Consider the following 17723-nt stretch of genomic DNA (forward strand, 5'->3'; position numbering starts at 1 on the left):
CCTTCAAAGACACAGATTGTATCCTATCTTAAGTATGTGCACCCAGACTTCCAAGTGTTGCATCTCATGTCCATTTATAAATCTATAAAATTTTAAATCTTATCAGTTCATCTATGTCCTCATTAATTTATATTCTTTTCGGAGCAGTTAATGGGTCTTAATCCTTTAAAGTCCATTAAACAACTGATCAAAATGTCTATTCCAAAATGCTTTCTTTAAAATTTAAAAGCAAGGAAAGACCTAATGCAGATTTAAAAATATGCACTACTATACTTCTCTACCTCCTTGATATAGCATTCCTGGCCTTGACCTTTCTGCATACCAGAGTTATGTGTCAAAGCAGCAAGCCCCTTTGGCTGTGCCCCTCCAGAGACTCTGTGTCCTGGTACAACTAAATTCATATGCAAGGCGTGCCTGAAAATAGCTTAATGCTGCTGTGTCCCTGGGAGAACTTGGTTTGTGCTCACCTTTTTCTGAAAGGGTGGGGCTGGCTCTATGGTGTTGACTGTGAAGGGAAGCAAGGTGGTTGCAAGGCGAGGGCTGGATAGTTGCAAGTAGTCTTGGCTACAGCTAGCCTGCCTCCTTCAATCTTAAATGTTTCGAAGATTAAAAATGAGGATGTGACTTTACAAGATTACTAATGATTTGAAAACTAAATTTACTGTACTCAATGTTAAGACCAAAATTGCACACACATTTCAATTTTTCTCTAAATATTCTTCCTCTTCAGTTTAAGAGTTGCTGTATTCATTCCTGTTAATGTGGGAAGAGATGCTCCCCTACCTGTTTAACTCCAGTGGTCTTCCTAAATTGCACTTGGAAGCAGAGTGGCAGGTAGCTTTGTAACCTAACACAGGTCATTTGTTTTTTCTTTCCTTAATGGCTGTCTTCAAAGGAACAGATAAGATCAAGGAAAGGGATGGTTTTTGTTGTGATGGGTTTTGTTCTCTGTTCACAGAAGCAGCAGAGTGCATGTATGGTTTTTCCAGAAAAGTTTCCTGCTCTACTCCATAGCAGTCTTTCTGTTGGGAAAGGGGGATAAAGTTTTGAGTACCAGTTAATTGGAAAAATTTTATTTGAAAATCAGTCGGTATGGTGTGACTTATCATAGGTAGGGGTGTCTGAAAATTGTTTTACTTTTTTGCAGTTTTCATGATGAAAAAGGCAGAAAGCAATGTTTTTGTTTTTGTTTTTAGTTCTCACTCAAAGTTCTAATTTTTATTTTAAATGCTTTAAAAGTACTTGTAGGTGATACAGTGTCAACAAATGCAGTCACTGGATTTTTTCTAACTGAAAAAGTAATCTATTTTAAATTCTGGGAAATCTTAAACCCCAAAATGCAGTGTTTTGAGTTCTTGTGTAGAACATAACAAAACCTCTACTCATGGGTAATGGCTGTGTAAAGCAGTTCTCAAATATGAAAGAATGACTGAAGTTGCTTGATATAGTGCACTTCTGGATGCTTGATACATCTTTGTGAAGGAGAAGTATTTAAGCAACTAAGGGCACAATCCTAACCTCTTATGTCAGTGCTTTCCAGCACTGGCACAGCGGTGCCAATGGTATGTGTGCTGCATCCTGCATTTGGGTGTCACTCATGGAGGCCCCCTCAGAGAAGGGAATGTTTGTTCCCTTACCTCAGAGCTGCATTGCCCTTATGTCAGTGCTGGAAAGCACTGACATAAGGGATTAGGATTGTGCCCTAGCAGTGTGATTCTTATGATACCGGAAGGGCTTGTGCATCTACAGCCAAACTCAAACTACTTATTTACATTTGTTCATGTTCTTCCCTTTAGGCGTACCTAGTTAGCCCCTCCCTTTTCTATGTTCTCTTCCCACTGTTAAACTGCAGGTGTAAGCTCTTTAGAAAAGAAACCTACTCTGTATCTTTCTGAAGTTCTCTGTGTTACCTTCCATTTCTGAAAGCTTACAGGTTTTAGATTTCAGAACCGACTTGCTAAGTAAACAGAAATAAATACCTAATGATCACACCAGAGAATATTTGTTTCTCCATCAAATTATTTTGCTATTTATTTGTACTGAATATAATGCCAATTACAATACATTTACTGTGCAAAAATACTTGCTGTCAAATGGAGCTGGAACCGAGCCCTTTCTAAGCCTCTAAGAATATAACGGAAGGAAACATTGCATGTAGTGTATATAAATACCGACGGACACAATCATTTTGTCCAATGTAATTGTGCAGTTTTTAAAGAGCGTAGTAACACAAAACCTGTATATTTGTACAGTACAACTTGAAATGGAAACATTGACATCTGGGAGGAAAACAAAAGCAGTTCTTTAGCCTGTGATTTCCTTACACAGCTATGAGTACTCTACTTTAGTGGATACATCTCAAGTTTTATTTAATCTGAGGACATTGACAGGTTGCCTGGAGTTTGAGTCTTGACTATGTGTTTGTTGGAACTTTGCTCATCCCTGGCTGCTTAAGGCAATTTTGGGGGGGGGGGGCTGGCCAAATCAATGTAGATTATGAATTAATCCCTAAAAAGATTGATGTACTAAAAGTGGTAAAGGAAGCTGTTATGAAACATCTGACCTCCTGAGACACCGTGACTCCTAACTACTACCTATTTATGCTTGGCAAGCTCAGTGCTGTCTTTTGGGCACTCCCATCTCCTGGGACTTCCCCAGATTATTTGCATGATGCTCCCAGACTTCTGACTGCCAAGGCACCTAGCTCTGAAGGGCAAATTGTGACGTTGTTCTATTTGCTTGCTTGTGTGTGTGTACGCACGCGCACAAGCTCACGCACACAGACAAATGTTTAACATGGAAGTAGCCTGGCCTCTGAGGTGAGCATGTGCCTCCTTAACAGTCTGGTTCGCTGTCAAAGTGAGTAGTTTTTTGTAGTCTTGTGTAGTGCAGCAATTGGGAGTTTGAAATACTTCATGAGGGGACCCTCAGAAACACACAAACAAAAAAAGGAATGCGAGAGCTGCATTAGTTCAGTTCTAATTATAAAAGTTATATGGAACTAAAAATCATTTTAAAAGAAAAGGATTTGAAAATGAAACAGGAAGTGTTCTATTATGTGTTGTGGTGATGTCACCACGATAGCATTTGACACATCTGAAAAGTAAACATGCCCATCTAGGGATTCCAAATTGCAACCATGTGGGCAGGAACAAGGACAGATTTTGTTCAATTCTTGTTTTGAGAAACTATTCTCTGGAATATATTGCTCAGTGCCGAGTTGGGGAACTTGTAAGTGATTCTGTTGGCTCAGGGAACTTGAGTGCCCCCCTTGCAGACAGCAGCAATGATGTTTTTGTAGGGGAGAGACCTAATATGACTTGCTTCCTGGAACATGATTGGGAAATGTATGGCTGTTTTTGTTTCCTGTCCAGAGGTAACTGATCTCCAAACCCCAATATGGTAGCTTCAGGTTCTGCCTGGCATCTCTGCTCCTGGAGATTTTAGTCTAAAAGTCTAATGAACTATTCAACATAAGAATAGATATTCTTGAACTAGTCTTAATACAGGTTTTGATTTATTTCTGTGCCATTGACTTGCTTGAGGAATTAATGTGGGTTGACAGAACAATTGGTGGAGGGGGATATTACATCATACTTTCTTAGCCCAGATTTGAATTCATCTCTCTTTTTTAAAACTTCAGTTTATGCATTAGAGATGGGGGACTATTAACTGTTGTACCTGTCTCAAATTTTTCATATATGTGGCGGGGGGATGGCTGAAGATGTTGGTGATTGTGACCTTTGGTAGCATGGCACAGAGTTACATTCACTGCTTGCAGATAATAATTTGGACTCTAGAATCCAACTTGGCAAGGTTTGCCAGGAATCGGGGAAAATCCCCTCCTGGAACTTTATAACCAAGTAGTGATTACAAGGGTGAGACCTTTCGTTGAAGTAGAAGGACTCCTTCCAAGGCCTGTAATAGCTTGCCTGCAAGGTATGTGTTCAGTTGAAAAAGGACCTCTGATTCATTTGTCCAAGGTTATTCATGTGTTAAAAGCATAGAAATGATTTTGAGCTCTTTTTTTTGTTATTCCATTATTAGATTTTCTGGAAAGGCACAGACTACTGTCCTCCATTTTAGTTGCAGTTCTGCATGGTGAGGCAGATAAATCTTTAGCAGATGCCAGAATTCGATTCAGATGCTACATCTGCTCAGTGCCAGACATATCCTAAGCCCTTCCAGGCAACCCACGTTGGCACAGCCCTCCCAGTAATGCTATTGTAGCCTTTCCGAGTAACACGGTCAGTGTCCTTGGAAAACCAACACAGCCTGTTATCCATGGAGTGAAGTCCTGATATCTGCCCTACATCAGTGTGATATCCTGAGCCCCAACACCAGTGGTCAGAGAACTGCCAGGGTGAACCAAGCAGGGGTGGGGGTAGGTACAGGGCCAGCGCTGGGAGGGACACCCCCTGCCACATGAGCAACATGGCAACAGATACCACTACTGACCATGGAGAGACACCCCAAGGATAGACTGAACAAATGCATGTCATTTGTTTTATTTCTGATATGGCTGATATGCTACCCTTTCCATTCACCTACAGCTGTCTGCCATAACTGCCCCCTCCATTATTAACCACTTTTGCTTATTAAGATTCCTCAAGCCAGTTTTCATGACAGAGATCCAGGATATCATCTCTTAGTGTCCATATTGTTTCTATGCCCTGGACCTTATGACATTCTGTTTGTAAGGGCTTTTCTTTTCCTCCTCCTTTTTCCCTGCAGAATTTCTCATGTCCTGCCCTTTGTTATGTTGTTCAGTTTTTTAGTGGTGCTGCCAGAAGAAATGGCCCACAGTTCACTCAAACTAAAGGCCAAGTTAGACATGATGTGGGAGGTCTGGAATCGGGCCTCCATGTGACTTTTCTCTTAAAAGCAGCTATGCAGGGGAATGGTGCTGGTAAGGGATTGGCCCTTTCTTCCTATACCATTTTCATGGTCTAAATCTCTTTCCAAAGTTGTGTGTTTTTCATGATTTCCCCAGTGGAGAGGAAATCTCTCCTTGGTGGAGGAGGATGGAGGAGGAAGTGCAAGGGCAAAAGTTAAATTCTCCCTTATGCTATGGCATTTGTCCAGTTTTTAATGGGGAGGGCTGCAGCAGCTTTGGGTGAACTGATCACAGATCTCCCACAAGCCTCTTAACTTCTTCCTTCCCTCATACTTTGTTGCTGTGGGTGCTGCTTCAGTAGTTGTTTGTTTGCTGGTGATGCGTGTGGGGTTTTGCTGCATTTTTCTTTTTGTATGACTTTGAGTCTTCTGGATCAAGGACAACCTTCATATTTTTATTTTACTATGCATACTGCTTTGTCAGCTTCTTTGTTTGAGAAGTGGCATAAATATTTTTAATATTCCGTGTCTGCTATCCACCAGAATGGTCAAGGCAGTTTTGGTTCCAAAGCTAAGTTGAAAGTGAGATTTAAAATGGAGTTGGATAGGGGAAAGCAAAGAGTTCGAATCAATACTCGACCATTAAACTTGTTAGCGGCTTTCTACCTCTGATCAGGGGTGTCAAACTCATTGATAGAGGACTGAAGTTAGCATTCATGTTACTTGCTGAGGACCATCATGAAGTGACATCATGAAGCAATTTCTGCCCAACCTTGCGTGTACGCAACAGGGATCGAATGTGTATGCCTATGGGCTGCACAGAAAAGGATTATGGAGAAAGTGAAATCATGAAGCAGATGATGGCCAGAAATAAGCACTTTGTTCACACATAGAAACTCATTAGCTGCAAATGGTATAATAAGAGAATATGTGCAAATCTTGTTCATATTTTCAAGATATGAGAGAGCCCAATTATAGGGAGAGCCCAATTATAATGGGGGCCAGATAAATTACTTCCAGGGGTAGAATTCAGCCTGCAGGCTTTGTTTAACACCACTGTCAGATTCACCTTGTGCAAATGGTTGCTATAAGGCTAGAATGAAAATTCCCTGTATGCCACCCTGAGCTCCTCGGGATAAGATTTACTCTTTATATGTCACACTTGTATCATTTAAAGTGGGAGCGTCCGTATATCTTAATAATGCTATCTTGTTCTTAAGGTTGGGTGAGAAGCCAAGTCAAGTTTATTAGGTTGATCAGCACATAAGCCATACACCTATTTATCTAAAATCTTAAAACCAGAGTTTAAAACCACATAGAAACAGAATTTGGCTACATCCACTTGACTTGGGTGAGAAGCATGTCAGTGTCCCTTTAATCTTGTCCTTATTGGAAATGTTGAACTTGTTGTGGGGGCTCTTCTTTCAGTGTAAAATGAAAAAGATTTCTAGGGTTGCTTATCAGTAGAATCAATAAACTCCAAGAACAACTTCAGGCTGAACTGTTATAAAGAGTTGGCTTAGCTAGGCTTTCTGTTCAAGACTTTTGGTGGGTCTTTATTTAGTAATACCTCTGTTGTGACAGGTTGCTTTCTGATGGGCCAAGACGGCCACTCACAATTTTTTTTTTTGTTAATCTATTTATGGCAATTGAAATGGAAAACCAGAGCAAACCTTGTTGTCATTACAGTGGAAGAATACTCTAGCTTTGGTGACTGCATCTTCTTTAATCCAGTGATCAGGAAAAAGTTCATAGTATTCCAAAAATTTACATCGCCACTTTGGATATGACCTAATGTAACCAACCAGAGACAGGCCTTTGTACTTCTGTTCAGAAGATACAGTGTCTAGTACAACTCAAAACATGGTACATGAAATAAAACTAATGATCACGTTGAAAATTCCATGAAAATTAGCCTGTCCTTATTCAAATCTACCATTCATTAGGGATGGGCAAATCCAGTGCGGTTTGAGTCAAGTGACAAGTCTCTGCCCTGCCATGCAACTCGAAAATGAGTCATAACAGGGGCATTTTCAGAGTCGCTGCCTTTTCATGACTCGAAAATACTCTAGTCACAAGTCACCCCCTTTAAAAAGCCAGCCATGGGGAAAAAACGGGGCTGTTGCTGGGAGTGCGTGAGGGAGTTCTCTTAGAACACTCCGCTGCTGTCCTATCCCATCTGTAAACAAAGCGGGAGGGAGTGGGATGGACTGCATGAGAGCTAGAATAGAAGTGGCAAGAGGGAGGAGGGCCGCACGCAGCAGCTGCGAGGCTTACCAGTATGACCCAGTGCTTTGCAGCTGTACTCAGAAATAGTCCCATTGTAGTTGATCATTCAGTGAGTCTCCCACCTCCCAAGTAACAGTGGAGCTCACAGCAGCCATGCGATTGGAAAGAGTGATAGCTATGAACTGCCTGCTTCCTTCCCCTCCCTGGGCTTCTCCAGCCAATTGTAAGGCAAGACCCCCCCCCCCACCTTGGGCTCTTCCTCCTGACCTACCTCAGCCAAAGAAAATATAAACCTCCCATCCTTCATCCAGTGATCATCGGTTCTTTCAGAAGTGGCAAGAGAGTCTACTCCCCCTGCCTCTTTCGTACTCAGATGCAAAAGCAAACATTAACCCTTTCCTGCCTTCTGGCTGGAACTTCCCTGCTGCTCGCGCAGTCTGAATGATGGCTCCACAAGGCCTTTCATGCTGCAAAAGCAGTAAGCAAGCACACCCAGACACAGACAAACTCGAGCCCGCATGCATGGAAATGTGCTGAGTCAAGGGGCCCTTGACTTGAGTGTTTTGCCAAGTCTCCACTTGGCATGGAATGTGCATTTTTGCAATTTGGACTTGAGTCATCTGATACGAGTTCCTATTCCTACCATTCATATGAGGAATAGAACAGCTGCAATTCTGAATATTTTTTCCCCTTGAGTGAGGGGGGGGGGGGAGAGAGAACATATGTTTTACAATTCATTAAACAGTCTTTCTTGATGGTAGGTAAGTGGTTCTACTTGTGCACTAAGCTTTAAAGCAGGAGTGTAGCACAGGTGCCAGCAACAGCATGCGGACACTTTCTAAGTGGCACACGCAAAGTCACCAAGTATTTTTGAAAATATTTAACAACAAAGAAAGCACTATGGTTTGCTTGATTTCTTTGCTACACCTTATGCAACATGCCCCCAGGTGTCTAACACTGCAATGGGTGCACTCAGGGCAACCATTCTGCTTTATTTACTCTGGTTGGAAAATGGGTAGAAAGGCAGGAAAAGAATGATGGATAGGAGAGAGAGCCAGTAGAGCGGATGCAAGTGAGCTGCATTCAGCTAACTGGCGGATCACTTGCTTGAATATAGAAATGATTGGTGGAGCACTAAAGAGGCGAGGGATGGGCTGTAGAAGGTGGGGGGGGGGCTGAGCAGGGCAGTGCAGAAATGGCCAATGAGATCAGCAAAGCCCAGATGATCCAGCCGGGAGGAGATACCCTCCTCAGGAAAATCAACCACAAAGATCCTAGCTAAGATCATTTTTGAGGATGAGAAGGTGGACAGGCAGAGGGCTGGGCTGTGTAGAAGGGCAATGAATGCACATTATATGGACCTTGGAATGATTCCTGCTGAGCCAGACTAAAGGTCCATGCAGGCCACCTTTCTGACCTCATCAGCAGTCAGATGTCTTTGAAAAGCCCCAAATAGGCAACTGCACTCCCATGTTTCTTTCACTGTACCTTCTGGCACTTTGAGATATACAGCCCTTGAACTTGGAGACTCTGTGTAGCTATTGTGGTAATACAGTAGAACCTCTTTAAGCTGACCGCCCAAGGGACTGAGGAAACTGGTCAACCTAGGGAGGTGGTTAACATACAGGGGGAAAAGGGATTTAAATATTATATTTAGCTCCCAGGACAACAAATGCAAGGCCAAGTTATTATTTAGATTAGACTTTTAAAAGTTTTATTGCAAATGTCAATGAGAATTGATCCTCTTGTGATGCTTACTATTTATCTCATCTATATTTATATAAAGAGACAGAATAAACAGCCCACAATCAGTGTTTAAAGAAACCCCTGAAAATTCATAAGCTTAAAAAAAAATGTAAGTTGAAAAAAAATACTTGGTTTCATAGCAGACAGGCAGACGAATGCTATCCCTTGCCAGCCCGTAGCATGTTACATAGCCCCAACAGCTAAAACAAAACTCTTTTACTTGGGCTGCCTGCCCTCCACTGGGTCTCCTCAGATTCACTAAATGCCAGAAGGTGTTTGATACGGTCCCACACTAAAAGCTGTTGAGAAAACTTCACAGTCAGGGAATAAGAGGACAGGTTTTCTCATGGATTGGGAACTGGTTGAGGACCAGGAAACAGAGAGTGGGTGTCATTGGACAATTGACAGAAAATGTGGAGAGAGGTGGAAAGTGGAGTGCCTCAAGGATCTGTCCTGGAACTGGTGCTTTTCAACATCTTCATATGGTGGCACTGGTGATGGGAACCAAAGTGAAAGCACATGGCTTCACTATGCACAAGCAACTTCATGTCCCTCACAACTTGGTACATGTCTAGGTACAATTGGCAGCCAGTGTAGGTCTGTCGGCTGTGTGCAGTGTGCCCACCTATAAAAACGCTTTCGCACACGCACTAGCAGGCATAGGGGAGGGATTGTCACGTGGCTTCTTTCTTTTCCAAGATGGGACAAACCAAACAAAACACAGGCCCACAGTATCGTGTTCAGTGGGCACCTTAAGGAGGGTAAATTAATACTCTGTGCAATAGTCGAAGTGGTCAAGATACAACTTACGGAGGTGGTCAGTATAGAGAGGTTGGTCTCCCATAGTGTATATGCAGTGTCTGCCCATACTGTGAAAATTAGGTCAACTTAAGGAGGTGGTCAGTATAGACAGGTGGTCAACTTTGGAGGCTCTACTGTAGTTAAAAGTGACATTAAGATGGAGTGGCACAACCAAGATTCTCTATGTTAAATGTGGCACAAGGCATTCTGCAGTTTGGCCACCCCTGCTTTAAAGTATGTCACCTGAAATGTTGAAAATTTTTCTCATACGTTTTTTTTCTTTGCAGGTTAAGATAATGCTGATTGATTTGAAGGTTGGAGAATCTTTGGGCATAGCCACCAATCCTAATACTAGACACTTCCCTGGAGTAGTTGTAGACAAACGGAGTTTCAACCATTCTGTTGGCAGAGGAAGGCGTTCACCGGCATGCAGAACGGGAGAATATCTGCATCCAAACGAAACGCATTGCTGCGTTAAATGCCACCCAGGTATGACCAAGTGCAAAATATTTCTCCTTCTTAGTTCTGTTTCCAATCCCATATCTCAACATTTCCATATGTTCAGGGTATATACTGAAATGTTGACATTAGAGGAAATTCTTTAACCAGTTAGCCTACACAGATAAATACTCTGGAAATCTGCTCAGTTGTTAGAACTGAATGAAAGAAAAGCAATCTTTAGTCCAAGATGATAGTAAACTTGACAGCTCTGATTTTTTTTTTTTGGTTCAACTTTGTATTTCTTGTTTCATGAATTTACTTTCTCTTTTCCCTTCTGTTGGGCAATTCTTTTGCAGGAACTTATGTTGCACAACACTGTTTAGGCCCAGGTCAGACCACAAATTGTTCAGATTGCCCTAAAGGCCAGTACTTGGCACACGAGAACTCGGCAGATAAGTGTCGCTCATGCCAAAGTTGCCGTTCAGGTAAGCCTATTCAAATATGTCTTTGGATGGAGGTGAATGGCAGTGAAGAATGCTTGTACTTGGGACTTTGCATAAAGGTTGAATAGGGAAGCTAAGCAGAGGCAAAGTGATATTTGTCAAGGAATGAAAGAGGTAAAGAATGCTGTGTGAACTGCAGAATTTGTGTGGGGATATCAGCACAATATTCTTTGTTCTGCTTTTCCTAAGCTCATAGTATGGGTGGTAAAATAGCATTAAATATATTATGCAATATACATATGCAATATAGCATTAAATATAAAAATGATGAATTATCCAAATGTTCTAAAATCTAATGTAAATTTTTTTTGCCACAATCAATAAATGCAGTATCAAAAAGAGGCTAATCTCTGTCGATTCTGTTGGCACATGGGGGCTTCCATCAATATGATCTTCGTAAAACAAATTTCTTGTCTCTTTTTCCTAGCTACTTTCGAGCAGATAGAAAAAAGTAAGTGCACTTCGACGCAGGACACAATCTGTGGTTGTAGAGACGATCAGTATCGGACTCGCGAAGATTCTGAGTTCTTTTGCAAGAACTGTACTGCTTGTCATAATGGAACCATCAGGCACCCATGTGAGCATGACAAAATCAATGTGCTGACACTTCTTCTCTCATCAGCTGCCTTGCCACCCCACCATTCATCTCAAGAATGGAGCAACATTGGGGTTCTCTCTTAAGTAGTCTTGGCTAGGGATGTTCCTTTGCCATTCTGCTTGGAAGGATCGGGACCACCTGAGCCTTCCGACCCGGTCAAGTGCCCCTGTGGACTAGCACTTGCTTTTCTCAACAGGTGGGCTGACTCGGAGCTGTTCTACTACGGCTGCTAGATGAAGAGCAATACACAAAATAGCTGAAAGGAGTATGTAGCAAACTTTAATAGCAGAAAGTTCAGATTAAGTTGTCTGAGCCCTATTCATGATAAACCTAGCTAGGAGTTCCTTTTTAAGGAAAATGGGGGAGGAAAGAAAGGGGGGTTAATAGGCATATTCAATAGGGGAGTGTTAATACTTGGTGACACATCCTTTGTGACACATCCTTTGTTGTCCAATGGCTTTTAACTTGTTTCTCTTTCATTAACACTCTATATGAGACTCCATTTGAATTCAACTCTGGGCATGTGGATCATCTTTATGAAAATCTGGATCAAATCCACCAAGGCTATAGATGATTGCTCCCATTTCATTCCCTCGCCTTTTTTCCCCTCAGGTACCAAGACTAGTGACACAATATGCCTATGTTACCTTGGATTCTTTCTCCAGGCTGATAAAAACATCTGCTCTCCATGCAGTAGGTGAGCAATCTTGTTTTCTAGCCCTGTGAAAATGGGATTAATCTTGCAGTTAGACTGGTCCTTGGGCCTTACTATGGCTGGAACAAAATGTTATGAGACAAACTTGGCGGTTCAAATGCCATGTGTTACTTCCATAAGGCAAATACTAAGGTATTTGATGAGGAGACTTCACAGAGGAGAATAAAGTGTTATTCCTGGTTTACCAGGTTGCATCTGTAAATTCTCCTCCTCTTGTCTATTTTAAATTTCTTCTCTCTGTCAGTTCTAAAACCGGAAGCTTAGGTCGAGGGGGGCATTTGTAGGGTAGCCGGACAGTCCTGGAGGTCAAATTGTGATTCCTGCACAATGAGGGGGGTTGTGTGCCCTTTCTGCCTGTCCACTGATCTTTCATTTGGATGATCCTTTCCCTCTTTCACATTAATGTTGCTTGTCAAAACAATTTTATATCCAAAAGTTGGTTGAAAATGTGTTTTTTGTTTTGACCTGCTTGGGGGGCTGATTTTATACTACTCTGGGTGCAATCCAGAGTTGCCCTTGGGCTGGTGCCAGTTATGCCAGATCCCGACCCGTTCCCCGAGCAACGCAGAGCAGCTTCAAGCAGCTCCGCTGTCCTCTGGCTTATGCCACCTCCAGAGGTGGTGCAAGTCTGAGGAGACCATTGGGGCTGCAGCGGCTTACCCGGGGGCCAGGGGAAGAGTTTCCCCTTGTCTCTGGCTGAGCCGATTCTGGCCCCTATCTTGCTTTGGGTACAGCGCAGGCCTCCTAGCCTGCCTGTTCCAGCGCGAGGTAGGATTACGCTGCACATTCTTTACTATATTTCCTGTCACAGATTCATGGAGCAGTAAAATAGGAGCAGCCTTAGTGCTAGTAATGTTAGCTTTCCTGTGCAACCCAAGTTTCCTTTCCTTTTTTCAGCTGCCTTGATGGAGAGTGCAAAGCACACTGTAAAACCGAAGACTCGGTGATACAGCCACAAAATTCTTCTGGTGAGTTCTGGAATCATCCCTTCAAAACTTGACTTCACTGTCTAACCATTAACCCCAATACTACATATTCCTCTTTGCTCCAACTTAATCCTTGTCTCTCATCACACTTGACTCTTTCTCTTTCCTGCTGACCCACCACCACTAGCGTATTCCCTTTTTGTTTTCAATACATAGATCTCAAGCCCCTTCTTGGCTCCTTGGTTGTCCTCTTTGGAGTTGGTTTTGTATTGCTATTGGCAAGAAAATTCCTCAGGTCATCTTATTGGAAGCAACAAAAGCCTACTTTCTGCTCATACCGTGAGTATAACCATTTACTTTTTGTTAAAACACCAAAGAGCAATGGGAATCAAACAGATTTCATTTGAGTCACTAGACTGATAAGAGCTGAGGGTCAAGGTAAGGTGTTACAGAGAAACCTGGCCAAGGTGCATTATTTGTACCATTTTATAAGGATTGCCAGGTCCCGGAGTTGACCCAAAGTTTCAGGGTTTTAGCTTCTGATCAGGACACACACCATCTGACTGAACTTTAATTTAGGCAAAAGGAATAAAAGCTCAAGGTGAAGGGCCCAAATCAACTGGTGGGTATATCAAGATGGCTTGAGAGATGTTGCCATTTGTCTTGCCCTATTGTGTTCTTTGGGTTCCCCTTTTACAGGCTCAGATAAGCACTTCTAGGTGCCATTCTTTGTCGCATTAGGCTCTGCTCCTATACTAGCAGATTCTACCAACTGATCTGCCTCTTGCATCTCAAAAGTCTGAGCCTTTAAACAACTAGAGTAGAAACCTCATAGGCACCCTGAAAATATTTTAATTAATGTAATGTTTGGCATTGGTAACTATTCTCCAGAGTTATTTGTTAAAGAAAGTAGCTTGGTTGCAAAGGAGAACTCTGATGTATAGTGACATCATACAAATCTGGTAGAATGAAGAAAACTGGGTGATACAGTTATTCCAGGATATACAAACAATGGGAAAGATGGGCAGAGACTTGTTGGAAGTAGTGTAGCTCTGTATGTCAAGGAGTCTGTATAGTCCAACCAACTAGGAGGACCTAGGAGGACTCGACTCCTCCACAGAATCACTGTGGAGGAGAATACTGGGTCCTAATAGTCATTTTAGTACTGGGAACATAGTATCTTCCTCCTGATCAAAATACTGAGGGTGATCTTGAGTTGTAGGGAGGTGCCCAAGAGAGAAAATATAATTCTTGTATAGAGCACATAAATTCATGTTCAGGCTATAACAGAGAGGACATTTCTAGATATGCTAAATGGTTATGCCCTAGAACAGCAAGCTCCAAAGCACTGCCCAGGGCCAGATCTGAAAAGCCCTCCTGGTACAGTGCTTTCTGATCCACACTACAGCCTTTTATCTTTCAAGCTGATCTTTTCAGGAACTTGCACCAGGCAGCTACTTCCTCTGCCTGTCGCCCTAGCAGGCTCTGCACCCTGATTTCCAGGCAGAAGTAGCTGCCTGGCGTGAGTTCCTGAGAAGATCAGCTTGAAAGAGAAGAGGCTGTTGCGTAGAATGGAAAGTGGTGGGTTTTTCAGAATGCAGCAGTCGGCAGTTTGGAGACCACTGCCTTAGAACATTAGTGAGTCTTGAATCAAACCAAGGGGAGGTAATCCTAATCTTAATCCTGTGTTGTGCCCAGAACCTGGCATGAGATGTAAGTGTTACAGAAACAGTAGGGAGCAGTGACTAACCGGCTGAACCTCTATATAATTGGAAAGTTTCCAAAAAAGTTCAGACACTTTTGTCTTTAAAAGAAAGAGCTTCTCAAAAATGAGGGGACTGGTCAAAACAAGCCTGAAAGGGAAAGTGAAAGCTATCAAATCTCTCCAGGTTTAATGGAGGTTCTTTACAACCACAATAATGGAAGCTCATGTCCAATTGTTGAACTTCTAACAAAGATTTGTAAATTGTACCATAGGACTAGCCGTTGGTCAATACAATACTGATTAAAGAGAAGATTTGGGAAACTAGATTGGCTGGCCTTTTGTCATCTCATGGAAAAACTAGTGGAAAACAGAATTAAAGATTAAAATTATAAAGTGTATAACAAAATAAGCCTTGTTGAAAGAGTTCAGTTCAGTTCAGTAAGACCTTTATTGGCATAAAATACAGAGACAGAACAGAACAGAACAGGAATGTACAAAGACAACACAACATAAGCATAAACATCAGTCACTGCCCAGAGTCCCAGGGCTCTGCCTGGCTATTACCCCAGATAAAAAGGAAGCAACATTATCCAGAGTCTCAGGATCAGGAGTGGAAAGGAGAGACTGAAGCATGGTTGAATCCTCCCAGCCCTGCATCCTAGCTAGCAATGGACCTAGAAATTTCTTGCGTGACACAACATGTAGCGGGCAGTAAAAAAAGGTATGCATTAAAGTCTCAACGCAATCCCTACCACACTTGCATTTCCTCTCTAAGTAGGGGATACCGCTGAACCTGCCCGTTAACAAGGCTGATGGAAGAGCGTTACACCTTGCCAGTGTGAAAGCTCTCCGGGCCTGTGGGCACACCAGGTGGTAAAAGAAGGAGGCCGGTTTCCCAAAACTGACTGGAATATGAAGATGGAGTGGAGAACATGTGGTTCTGGCGGCACTAAACAGCTCTTGTTGTTCAATATCTAGAATTCTTCCTTTGACAATTCTGTAAGCTGCATCACAACCAATCATACCTAACTCTTCAGTGTCCAGCCCTATTGACTTAATTTTAGTTAGAAGATCAGTGATCTCAATAGGCAGGACTGGATCCGATAATAATTGTTGCATTAGATCAGAAGAGGTGGGGTTAAATAAAATCCTAAACCAAAATTTCAGAAGTCTTAACCATACAGTAGTCCTTAGTCGAATTAACCCCACCTCGAGACACAGGACCGAGTAGGGAACGCACCTGGGTAAGCCCAAAATCTTCCGTAAAAAGGAGGCTTGGACGCGTTCTAGTGGTTGGTTAATAACCTTATACCAGACAGGAGAACCATAAAGAACCTGGGAAAGAACTTTTCCCTTAAACGCCTCCAGAGCAGCCGGAACATAACCATTTCTGCAGGTGAAAAAGAAACGGGAAATGGCTGAGGAAGCTAGTTTGGATGCGTTCTGCACTGCCTTGCGATGAAAAGCCCAAGTGAGTCTGTAATGGAAGTTGATACCCAGGTACTTGAAATGCTTAACCAGTTCCATTTTGTTGCCATTACAAGACCACTTAAAAGCTTTCCATCTGTTAGCAAATATCATTATCTTAGATTTAGCATAATTGATCTGCAATTTGTTGGTCAAAAAATACTCTGTGGCACGACTGAGCAGACGTTTCAGGCCAATCCTAGTACGAGATATCAGTACTGCATCATCCGCGTACAGAAGTAGCGGCACTTGGCTTGCGCCAAGCTTTGGACAATGGCCATCTACTTCCTTCAGGGAAGGGGCAAGATCATTTAGAAATAGATTGAAAAGCATGGGGGCCAAGACACAGCCCTGTTTGACCCCTTTGTTAGTGATGATGGAGTGAGTTAGATTCCCCCTCCAGGAGCATCTAACCCTGCACGAGGTATTTAGATGGAGGGACCTAATCAGCAGCAGTAATCTTTTATCAATCCCCATGTCTTCCAACTTGGCCCAAAGAAGCTTCCTATCCACAGAATCAAAGGCACCTTTCAAATCAAGGAAGGCTACATAAAGACGAGCCTTACATATCCTGACCTGCTTATAGGCCAGATGAGACAGGATCAGGCAATTATCCAAAGTTGATTTGCCCCGACAGAAGCCAGATTGCTCGGGGTCTAAGATGCCTTGCGAAGTAACCCAGAGAGTGAGTTTATTGCAAAGATATTTAGCATAGATCTTACCTAGTACAGAAAGCAAACTAACAGGCCGAAAGTTTCCTGGTATGGTAGGGTCACCTTTTTATGAATAGGCACGACTGTTGCTGTAAGCCAGGCATTGGGTAATAGGCCAGAGCTGTCGATCATTGTAAAAAAGTGGGCAAGTAACTGGGCCCACCATTCTGTGTCACCTTTTAAAAGCTCAGGTGGTATTTCATCTGGCCCTGCGGCCTTCCCTGGCTTCAATTGCATAATTAGCTCTTTAATTTCATCAGGGGTCACAGGAGGCCAGATAGGCAGATCCACAGAGGTAAAGTCTGAGTTGGTGTCCGGCGATTTGCTCTTATCATAAAAAAGATCTGTAAAGTGTTGAACCCATGTGGACGAAGGGATAATAGCAGGGTCGTATGTTTCTGATCTACATGAACCCGCTACAACCGCCCAAAATTGTTTATTATTTTTGTGTTGAATCGCTTGATGCAGCTTGTTCCATTGAGTTAAAACAAACTTTTTCTTTTTCTCTGTCAATAAAACTCTGAGTTGTTTTTTGAGAATGGAGAGTTTAACTAAACAACTGGGGTCGTTGTACTTTCTAAAATCTAAATAAGAAGCCCTGATACACATCTTAAGATCCCTACATTCACTGTCAAACCAATCCTTTTTGTCAAAAGCACTGCATGTCTTAACTGACATGGGCCTGGTACTCAGGGCCTTAAAAATGTATCCAATAAAACCTTCAAAGGATTTGATTTGAATAAAGGGATCAGAGTCCTGTCGAATGGCCGATAAAAAATCTCTGCTTGTTGAAAGAGAATTAGTGTAGCTAATGCTTCACTAACCTTCTAGAGTTGTTTAAGAGTGTCCATAGGAATGTGAACAGAAGAAGTGCAGTTGAGATTGTATAATTACAATTTCAAGGAGTTTTTGAGAATTTTTCACCAAAGGCTCTTGAGTAAAAGGCATATCAATTTAGGAATAGGTAAATGGAGAATAGGAATTGACACTCTTATGACACTCTTAAACAACATGCCAATCTCAGTAGGAAGCTTGGATACCCC

The 17723-nt window shown here is 42.4% G+C and overlaps 1 protein-coding gene across 1 annotated transcript in view; it reads left to right on the top strand.

The window, feature by feature from the left end:
• The window catches only part of LOC136641219 (tumor necrosis factor receptor superfamily member 1A-like), a 37857-nt gene that overhangs the window by 8761 nt on the left and 11373 nt on the right, over positions 1-17723 (top strand). The window contains exons 2-7 of the mRNA XM_066616912.1: positions 9900-10101; positions 10410-10538; positions 10984-11133; positions 11767-11851; positions 12767-12837; positions 13012-13134. Coding sequence (XP_066473009.1) covers positions 9900-10101; positions 10410-10538; positions 10984-11133; positions 11767-11851; positions 12767-12837; positions 13012-13134 — 760 coding nt within the window. The remainder of the gene's footprint in view (positions 1-9899; positions 10102-10409; positions 10539-10983; positions 11134-11766; positions 11852-12766; positions 12838-13011; positions 13135-17723) is intronic.

Source organism: Tiliqua scincoides, chromosome 2 (assembly GCF_035046505.1).
Source record: "Tiliqua scincoides isolate rTilSci1 chromosome 2, rTilSci1.hap2, whole genome shotgun sequence".
NCBI lineage: Eukaryota > Metazoa > Chordata > Lepidosauria > Squamata > Scincidae > Tiliqua > Tiliqua scincoides.